This window comes from Ostrinia nubilalis, chromosome 19, assembly GCF_963855985.1.
Source record: "Ostrinia nubilalis chromosome 19, ilOstNubi1.1, whole genome shotgun sequence".
Classification (NCBI taxonomy): Eukaryota; Metazoa; Arthropoda; class Insecta; order Lepidoptera; family Crambidae; genus Ostrinia; species Ostrinia nubilalis.
Genome location: NC_087106.1, coordinates 2,115,542 through 2,124,935, shown reverse-complemented (window position 1 = coordinate 2,124,935; position 9,394 = coordinate 2,115,542). Strand labels below are relative to the sequence as shown.

At 35.9% G+C, this 9,394-nt stretch overlaps 1 protein-coding gene and 1 non-coding gene across 2 annotated transcripts; both read left to right on the top strand.

Moving 5' to 3' along the window:
- The first annotated feature begins 2,484 nt into the window (after positions 1 to 2,484).
- On the top strand, positions 2,485 to 2,556 carry Trnad-guc (transfer RNA aspartic acid (anticodon GUC)). Its single transcript has one exon. It is a non-coding gene; the product is annotated as a tRNA-Asp (tRNA).
- A 1,071-nt stretch (positions 2,557 to 3,627) lies between these two features.
- On the top strand, positions 3,628 to 8,703 carry LOC135081251 (carboxypeptidase B-like). The gene is made up of 5 exons (XM_063975995.1): positions 3,628 to 3,754; positions 5,358 to 5,570; positions 6,168 to 6,375; positions 6,856 to 7,170; positions 8,152 to 8,703. The coding sequence occupies exons 1-5, from the start codon at positions 3,654 to 3,656 to the stop codon at positions 8,701 to 8,703; spliced, it is 1,389 nt and encodes a 462-aa protein (XP_063832065.1). The 5' UTR covers positions 3,628 to 3,653.
- The last annotated feature ends 691 nt before the right edge of the window (positions 8,704 to 9,394 follow it).

Genomic DNA, 9,394 nt, shown 5'->3' with positions numbered 1-9,394 from the left:
AATAAGATTATTCTTCAAATTGAAATATTGTGAGCCGTGCAAATAAGATGAATTTGCTTTTATCAAATTAATTTATATTATAATTTGAATACACGTTACATTTTGATCTAGTTGGAATAAATTTGATTGATGTTCGCAATATAATTAATTACTGCTTAGTTATATTTAGAAACCCTTTTAGGATTATTATGGGCTATAAAGTCTAAAATTATATCCCACCAAAAACATTCTGTAAAAAACTAGCCAAGTCTCGATGGAGCTGCTTGTTTATCTCTAAAAAGTAATGAAATCTAGACAAAGTCGTGCCAAGTCTATGGTTCCTTACTGCGATTTCTTTATTATTATAGTTAATGTTGTGTGACTTGGCCGTTGAAGGGTGACAAAACCAGGTGCTCCATGACACCATTGCACCAATCTGTCGCCAGAACCGCTACCCATTGACGATGGAAAATTGCCACTTGGAAAACGTTGATTCAACAATAACCATTCAATTGTAGGTTCAGTAAAGCTGCGTATTTATAATACTTATGTATGATTATCTTAATAAAGATTGTTCAACGGCCAAGTCACACAACATTAACTATAATAATAAAGAAATCGCAGTAAGGAACCATAGACTTGGCACGACTTTGTCTAGATTTCATTACTTTTTAGAGATAAACAAGCAGCTCCATCGAGACTTGGCTAGTTTTTTACAGAATGTTTTTGGTGGGATTTCACTTCTTTTTGTAGAACGTGGCAAAATTATTTAACGTCGTCGTTTTATCGACATTTTTTACGATATTAAACACAAATAAACTCAACGACCTTTAAAATGGACAACGAATCAGAATTGTTTTAATAACATAACCTTAGCGAACCTTACAATATAATAAACGAAATCAACGAAATGCAAATTACACAACATTCAACTTAATCGATGACTTTCTCTAGAAAGGAAACAAATCTGGACACCGCTTGCTAGTGCTAGCGCCATCTAGCGGTGAGCGATACAGCCGAACACCACGGTGCCGGAGTAGTATTATGAATGTGGTGTTACTCCAGATCTTCGATTTTCCTAGTTTTTATAGTTTTCCCTTTATGTGGCCATTAAACCCTAACTCTGTACCAAATTTCAGCTCTCTGAGTTTATGGGAAGTACTAGTTCTATTTTGATGATCATCAGTGAGTGAGTGAGTGAGTGTCGTAAATGCGAAACTTTGCTTTCGCTTAACTTCGTAACTAAATGACCTACAGACTTGAAATTTTGGATTTTAAGTATGTGATTATAGCTTACTAGATGACGAAAATTTCTGCGTTCTGGTCTTATCCAGAGGTTCTCAAATAGGGGCCTGAAAATGCGGCGAATTGGTTCCAGTAAAGGATGGTACGGCAGTGTTTGCTTCGCGCTCGACTTGGCGGGGGCACTGCCGTGCCCCCAGATTTAATACTGTGAGCTATAATAATACTTGTGAGTTACCTATACTCTTTTAGCTATAAGTAGGTATGAGCGTACAGTGTGTTTATTTCAAACTAGCTTTTGCCCGTGGCTTCATCCGCGTGAAATTTAGTTACTCACAGATCGTCATAAATTATAGCCTATATGTTATTTTGGGTTATAAACAATAATACTGTAAAGTTTCATCAAAATCCGTTCAGCAGTTTTTGCGTGAAAGAGTAACAAACATCCAGACATCCACACAAACTTTCGCATTTATAATATTAGTAGGATTTAATTGTTAGGTCTCCATTGGAGGACAGTCACAGGCAAGAAATAAAAAATAACAAAATATTTTACGCCTACCAATTAACGTAAGGCAAAGTCACAAGGATAGACCATAGTTGGAAATAAATAGACAGGACCAACCAACACACGCAGGTTATACTACAACATTTTGAAATGGTGTCAAAATATAATTATATTCAGTCGACAAAGTCTAATATCTTGTGTCAGCCGTTTGGTGTAGTGGTTCAGAGCGGACTACTATGCCGAGAGGTTCCGGGTTCGATTCCCGGCCGGGCAGAAATTGAAATGATGAATTTTAATTTCTGTGACGGGTCTGGGTGTTACTATGTATAATATGTATGTATTTAAAAAAAAAAGTATATAAGTAGTATATCCGTTAAGCTAGCACCCATAACACAAGCATTAAGTTGCTTACTTTGGGGCTAGCTGGCGCTGTGTGAAATTGTCCAAAGATTTATTATTATTATTTATTTATTTTATTTCGTTTTGACTAAATGTGTCAAAACCTTTTTTTACTTTTTATAGTAGAAAGATAGATAACTAACAGGTCAACAAAAAATATGCGATCGATTTTGATGTTCTTCTTATCTTGAGTCATTCTGAATACTCAAGATTGTAGAATATTTGTATGACAAAACAGTTAATTGAATATTCGACCTTATCACGTTGAGTTAAGGAGAACTGGCAAACCTTCTTAAACCGTTGCGCGCTACACGTGGTAACCGTTCTTAAGTTATAATTTCGTTGTCCTCAATAAGTCTTCGGTAGTATAGTGGTCAGTATCCCCGCCTGTCACGCGGGAGACCGGGGTTCGATTCCCCGCCGGAGAGAACTTTTTGTATTTTTATTATTTTTGTTTCTTGAAAATATTTGTATTTTAATACTTTGATTTACATTTCCAAATTTTTTTAAAATTACTATACTATTTACTACGGAATTAGGCAATAGTTGTAATAAAAATATTATTTTATTGAGCACAGAATCTGTATCTGATACTGACAGATAAGGTTTATAAAAAATATAACATACATATAGGGTGTACTAAGTGTAAACAGATAAAAATATTAATTACTAATGAATTACGTCTTCGACAATAATAGTAATATCCAGATCTTATCTCTCATTTATATGGGAGTACTTGCATTAGAAAGGTCAAACTAAACTAGAGCTACAGTACATATCGAAAAAGGAGTTAATTAATTTGGGTAAATTGCTATCAAACAGTAACATTTAGGCTGGGTTGCACCATCTTACTTTAACTTTGACAAACGTCAAAAATCTGTCAAACTCCATACAAAAACACCGGTTATCATTTTAGTTACGGTCAAAGTTGGGTGGTGCAACACAGCCTTAGTCCTTCCTTAGGTAACATAACGGGCGTTCTCGAAATCTTGGCGATATTTTTTTGTCTGAAAAACCAATATAATAATCTAAAAAACCCGGGAAAGATTTGGGTACAGAGACAGACACAAGATAGATGAATGTAAAATAAAAGCTTGTAAAAACAATATACTAACTGGCCCATCAACCCAGTTGTAACAGTGTGTGTAGAAGTGTTTTGATTGCGATTATGATATTGATTCTTATGAGACGCAGCGTGGGACGTCCACCCACAAGGTGGACCAACGACTCAGATCATAGAAAACCGACGACATCATAAAGGTAGCAGGAAAGCGCTGGACGCAGGCCGCTACCAACCGGGTAACATGGAAAGCATTGGGGGAGGCCTATGTTCAGCAGTGTACGTCCTATGGCTGAGATGATGATGATAATATTTATTGATTGGTCCCATACATTTTTTTAACACCTTGTAGGTATATTATTTTTAATACACCTGTATTTTATCTTTATTACGTTAATAAATAAGATAATTTTGACCACTAAGCTGGAAGATAAAGCACTCTGGTATTTGGTGGCCATAATCACTATGTGTTATGTCACTGCGGTCAGAATGAACGTGTTTGTGTTTTTATTGTTGTTTGTAAAGATTTTGTGCGTGACCGGCAAGTACAATTGGGATTATAAAGGGTAAGTTTAATTGTAAATAAAATGTCAAATTATTATTTTTGCTATAGTGAAATATTCATCACTACCTAGTGATTGTGCGGCGCTTCTTCTCAGCACTTGCCAAATGTTTGTCTCGAAGCGCTGGTAGGGCAAAAAAAGAATGAGACATGTATTGGCTCCCGATTTGTAAGTAACTGTTAACTGATCTATTAAAGTTTTTGCTCTCGCTCTCATCAAATGGTGATTCTTTGCGATAGAAGACATAGAAGATAGACATGACAGGTAATGGATAGTTAACACTGTTGCCGATGGTAGGTACTAATTCAATTAGTCTATACAAATAAAGATACATGATTTTTATTTTGTTTCAAATCACTATTGGCACTTATGAACGTAGAAATGGAACGTCAATAATGGCTTCTATGTTTTATCTTTAAACAAAATAAAAGTTGAAAGAACACAGAAAGAACAAAAGTTGAAAGTTGAAAGAAGCAAAAAAAATTCTTTACCAAGTAGGTACTAATAAAACTATGCGTGTACTCATACAAACAACATAAAACTGTACCCGAAGCACGAACAAATACAGTTTTCGTTATGATAATGGCGCCGCTACGGTTTTTAAGGAATTTGATTACGAGAAGTAATTCATGCTTAGGGCACTGACTGGTGCAGGTGTAAAAAAAATTACCTACCATTATTATTATTAGATGAATTCATAAAACATACATTAGGCCACTGAGGTTTCAATTAATTATGAAGTAACCAAGGCAAGGAGAACTTAACTACAAATAAAAATAATAATACAAAATAATACAAAAGGTAAAACACTTAAAAATTACAGAAAATGTATTTTATTTGTTGTATTTAATATTCGTTCGTTCGTTCGTTTCAGCCAAATGACGTCCACTGCTGGACAAAGGCCTCCCCCAAGGTTTTCCACAGTATTTAATATTATTAAATAAAAATAACAATAGTCGTATAGCCTGAACAACTATTTTATCCTTTAAGAATTTTTATTTAAAACATTTGTTATTTGATTACAAACTCCATAATCATATTATTTTATTACGTTTATCATTAATTCGATCAATCACGAAGAATTAAGGGAACTTTTATCAGACAAACGTTGTTATCATAATTTTAAGATATTTAATTAGCATAATTAATGTCTATGATACTTCAAAAAACGTATGTAGCTATGAATCGGCACTCAAATAAGATTCAACAAACTATTATACATTGTTTAAGTTCATCATCATTTCAGCCACAGGACGTCTACTGCTGAACATAAGCTTCTCCCAATAATTTCCACATCAACCGGTTTGTAGCGGCCTGCATCCAGCGCTTTCCTGCTACCTTAATGAGGTCGTCGGTCCACCTTGTGGGTGGTTATTTAATTTGGTATTATTTAAGTTGTTTGTTTCATATCTGATCATTATGACTTATGGAAGTCAGTTTCCTAACAGGGTCTTCTTTTTACTGAATCACACTGAAAGTCGTTTCGGCTGAATCTTAAGGAGACGATTTTTTGTACACATTATTTTTAATTATAATAGTTGTAGGTACATACATCGCAAATGTTTTAAACTTTAATCATAAAGGTTTTTTCTCTCTCTACTTCCAGATACAAAGTCTACAATGTGGACCTGAAGACCGAAGACCAAGAAAAGCAGTTCCATCGGCTGAAGAGTGACGCCGTGGACTATTGGCGGAAACCCTCAGTAAAGCATGGTGTGGTGGGCCAAGCTATGGTGCCGCCTTCCCATGAAGAATGGTTTGAAGAACAGCTCGAGTTATTGGGGGTAGAAAAAGATATCGCTATTGAAGATGTTTATGAGTAAGTGTTTATGTGTGTGATTCTTTTCATTATTAAGTTTTAGTAAGCTCCTTAAACGTATAGAGCGCTTTCACATTAGGGCGTTAGAAGCGCGACTACAGCGCGGGAGCGGCGTTTTTATAATGTGAAGGCATGCATCCGCTGTCACATAGTATGAATCGGCAGCGCGTCTGTCGCGGTCAGTTATACCAAGTCATTCTCGGATAAAAGTTTTGTCGAAAAATGAAGGTGCCCGTCTCTGTTAATCTGTCAGCGGGATGAATAATCCGTATTAAGTAGACAGATCATCATCATAATTTCAGCCACAGGACGTCCACTGTTGAACATAGGCCTTCCACAATGTACGTGGCCTCCACTCCAGAACCTTGCTGCATCATCGGCCGTCAGTTCTGCTGCGTATTATATGCCCTGCCCATTGTCACTTTGACAAATGGTTTGAAACTGTAGTTATCTATTTGTAATAATTTTAATAAATAACGGTACGGTAGCCATGGCAGAGATGAGTATCAATAAAATAGTGTCTATTGATCTTTCAAGTGTTTGAGGGAATGAAGAAGTCATGGGTAGTTTTTGACGTTGTTTTTTTTGTGTTTTCAGTTATTTAGCCGAGAAAGACTCAAATGTGGTGAGAATAGCTCGCAATGATGCTGACGGCGGTGCTTCTGATGATAATGGCCCTGAGGATGATGACGACATTGAAGACAGTGGCGAGCAAGACATTGGCTCTGAAGAAAATGTCTCTGAGGACGATGACGACGAATCTGTGGATGACTTTGATTTTACGGATTACTATCGGTATGATAAGGTAACGTTAGATCTGTATACCTTTATACGAAAAATAAGTAAAATTCTTACAAATGACGTCCATTGCTGGACAATTACCCCCTTACTAATAAAACTTACACGCTCGTTGATCAGTGTTTTAAAGTGACGTTTAGTATGGAAATGTCATTTTAAAACAGTGATCAACAACTGTGTAACTTTTTATTAGTAAGGGGGTTAATGTCTACCCCAAGGATTTCTTTACACTCAAGAACTTCAGACGTCATAAATGTTAAATTATGTATTATGAATATTTTGTAGAGGGCAAAACAATTTTTGCCATTGATCTGAAATCTAATCACACCGCAAAAAAGTTGATGACATTTATGATGCGAACTATGGTGAGGTTATCCAATTGTGATCCAACATGAAGGAATTAAAAATTCAGGAACGTGTAGACTGATTACTGTATAAGTACCTGTTGCTTGTTATTTTAAATAAGAGTTCCTATGTTTACTTTCAGATTCTCGCCCATTTATACCGCCTACAAGAATCTTACACTAATTCAACTACTTCCTTAGAAGTTATCGAATTTGGTCGCACTGAAGAAAACCGACCTTTAGTTTATTTGAAACTAACAAACATGAACAATCAGATAGACATACAAAAACCCGTTATAGTGGTCGAAGCAGGGATTATACCTCGAGAATGGATTACTATACCCGTTTCTTTCTATGTGGTTGAAAAAGTTTTGGATGAAGCTACGTTTTTGGATGACTTTGAATGGGTGATCATTCCTGTATTGAATCCTGATGGATACGAGTACACGCATACTAATGTAAGTCTTGTATAATTTATATTTTAAGTAATTATCTAAACGTACCTTTAATAAGGTTGGATGATGTGCATAAACTCACTTTTCATTGAAAAGATAGATCACTATGTCAATCAGTCAGTCAGTCAGTCAGTCAGTCAGTCAATCAGTCAGTCACCTTTGAGTTGTATACATATATTATATTACTTAATTAAATTGCTCTGGGTGGCACGTTAAGATCTCCAATTCTCCATGCTTTCTCAGCTAAGTTAATATTTAAAGTGCTATAAACAAAACGTATCTTTTTTAACAAATATACATCCGAGTATAACCTCGCATCAGGCATGATATAATATATATGTATATGTGTTCAGCGGTGTTACAAATGAGAGAACCATGTTTTCAGGTCACCACTAATACTGTTCTAAAATTAGGCAGTTTAATTTACGTTTTAAGCTTACGTGGCATATACGATGAAAGTTTCTAAGGGATAAGAAAGCAAAAAAATATGATGTTCTGAGGAAAAAACCACATTCATAAACAATTGTATGTTTATAGATTTATCATATTAATAAAATAATGTTTTTAAATATGGCGTCATATCAGTAATAAGATTATTTGATTTTGTTAATCAAAATAAATCTGAGCTATCATAAAAACAATTTGAGTTGATAAAACAACTAACAGAAAATAGCTGTTATAACAGTAGGTTTTTACATACCTACATACTACATTATTTAATTTTGCTTCCTTCGGCCTGTAGAAGCCATCATAGTTCTAATCATAAGAATAAAAATTTTAACTACCAAGATAACTTGTTTTGTGGTCAAAATCAATCAAATTAATACTCTCCACATTATTACAAAAAGTTAGACTCTGAATAGACATTTAATATAATACGAGTATAATGTCATTTTAAACCAGTGTTCGTCCCGGGTTTAACTTTTTTGTAATAAGGGGTCTATGTTTAATCAATATTAACCTTTATTCAATATCTCATTCCAGCTTCGTTTCTGGACCAAATCCAGGAGCACCAACAGCAACTTGGGCTTCATCTGCCCCGGAGTGAACATCAACCGTAACTTCGACATCGACTGGTTGAATTTCGATTCCAGCTCCAGTGCTTGCAGCCACCTCTTTGCTGGAGTCAGTCCTTTCTCAGAAATCGAGAGCCAACTCGTACGATTCATCATCGAAGAGTTTGGAAGTCGATTGAGGATGTATATCTCTTTGCAAAACACAGGAGGCTTCATTTCATATCCTTGGCATTACGAAAGGGCTGCCAGTGGGATGTTCAGACAACACCTGCTCTTAGGCAGGGACATGTTAGCTGCTATGGAAGATGAATACTCCTTAGATATTGCTGCAGAAGCTACAGGCGACAGAGTTTCAGGAACGAGCACAGATTATGCTAGAAATGCAACTGTATTATACACTTTTAATGTAGATGTTGTGCCTAGAGGCACCGATGCAGTTTTAGTACCGAAGGAAGAAATAGTCGATATTGCAGAAGATGTGTTTAGAGCTGTGTCTGTGGCTGCCAATGGTGTACTTTGAGCTGAAAAAAATCTCATGTTTATAAATATTAAATTTTTTTAAATAACTCATTATTTATTGTAAGCAACTACACTAGATTTTAATACCAATCAAGAAAGCAATCTGGAAAAGTAATCACCGATTAAATACTCAATTTAACCTCGTAAGCCCGGATGTGCCTCAGAAGGAACTGAAACTTTGTAGTCGGTAACGCCGAGACATTTTCGGAGGTGAATTGTAAGTATCGCCGGATGTGCCTTCAGAGGAACTAAAACTTTAGCGATAATTTTAAGTTCAAAAATTCGCGCCTATCGAAAAAAACGAGTGTTATGCGAGCTCTATGTACCTCGGTTCTACGAAATGATCGGACGATGTCGTCTAGACGCTGAGCTTGCGTTTGTTGGCGATAAGCAGCCCTGCGCCTGAGCATCGAGCCCGGTTTTACAGCAGTCGAAGACTTAGATTCAATAAGGTTAGTTAGTTAAGTAAAATTGTAATTAAAAATAAATATATTTTTTCGCGAAAGCTCTCGGCTAGAGCTTAACTGGCGCAGTCGGTAGGACGTGCTGAACTGGACAACTAAAAATCGTGTTCAGTGTCCGTTTCAACGGTTTACAGTGCGAACTATTTTCCCGAAAAGTGACTTTACGTTTTGTGGAAGCTGCGACGCCTTGGGGGTTCACTTCACTCTCATAAGGACTAATTATGGCGA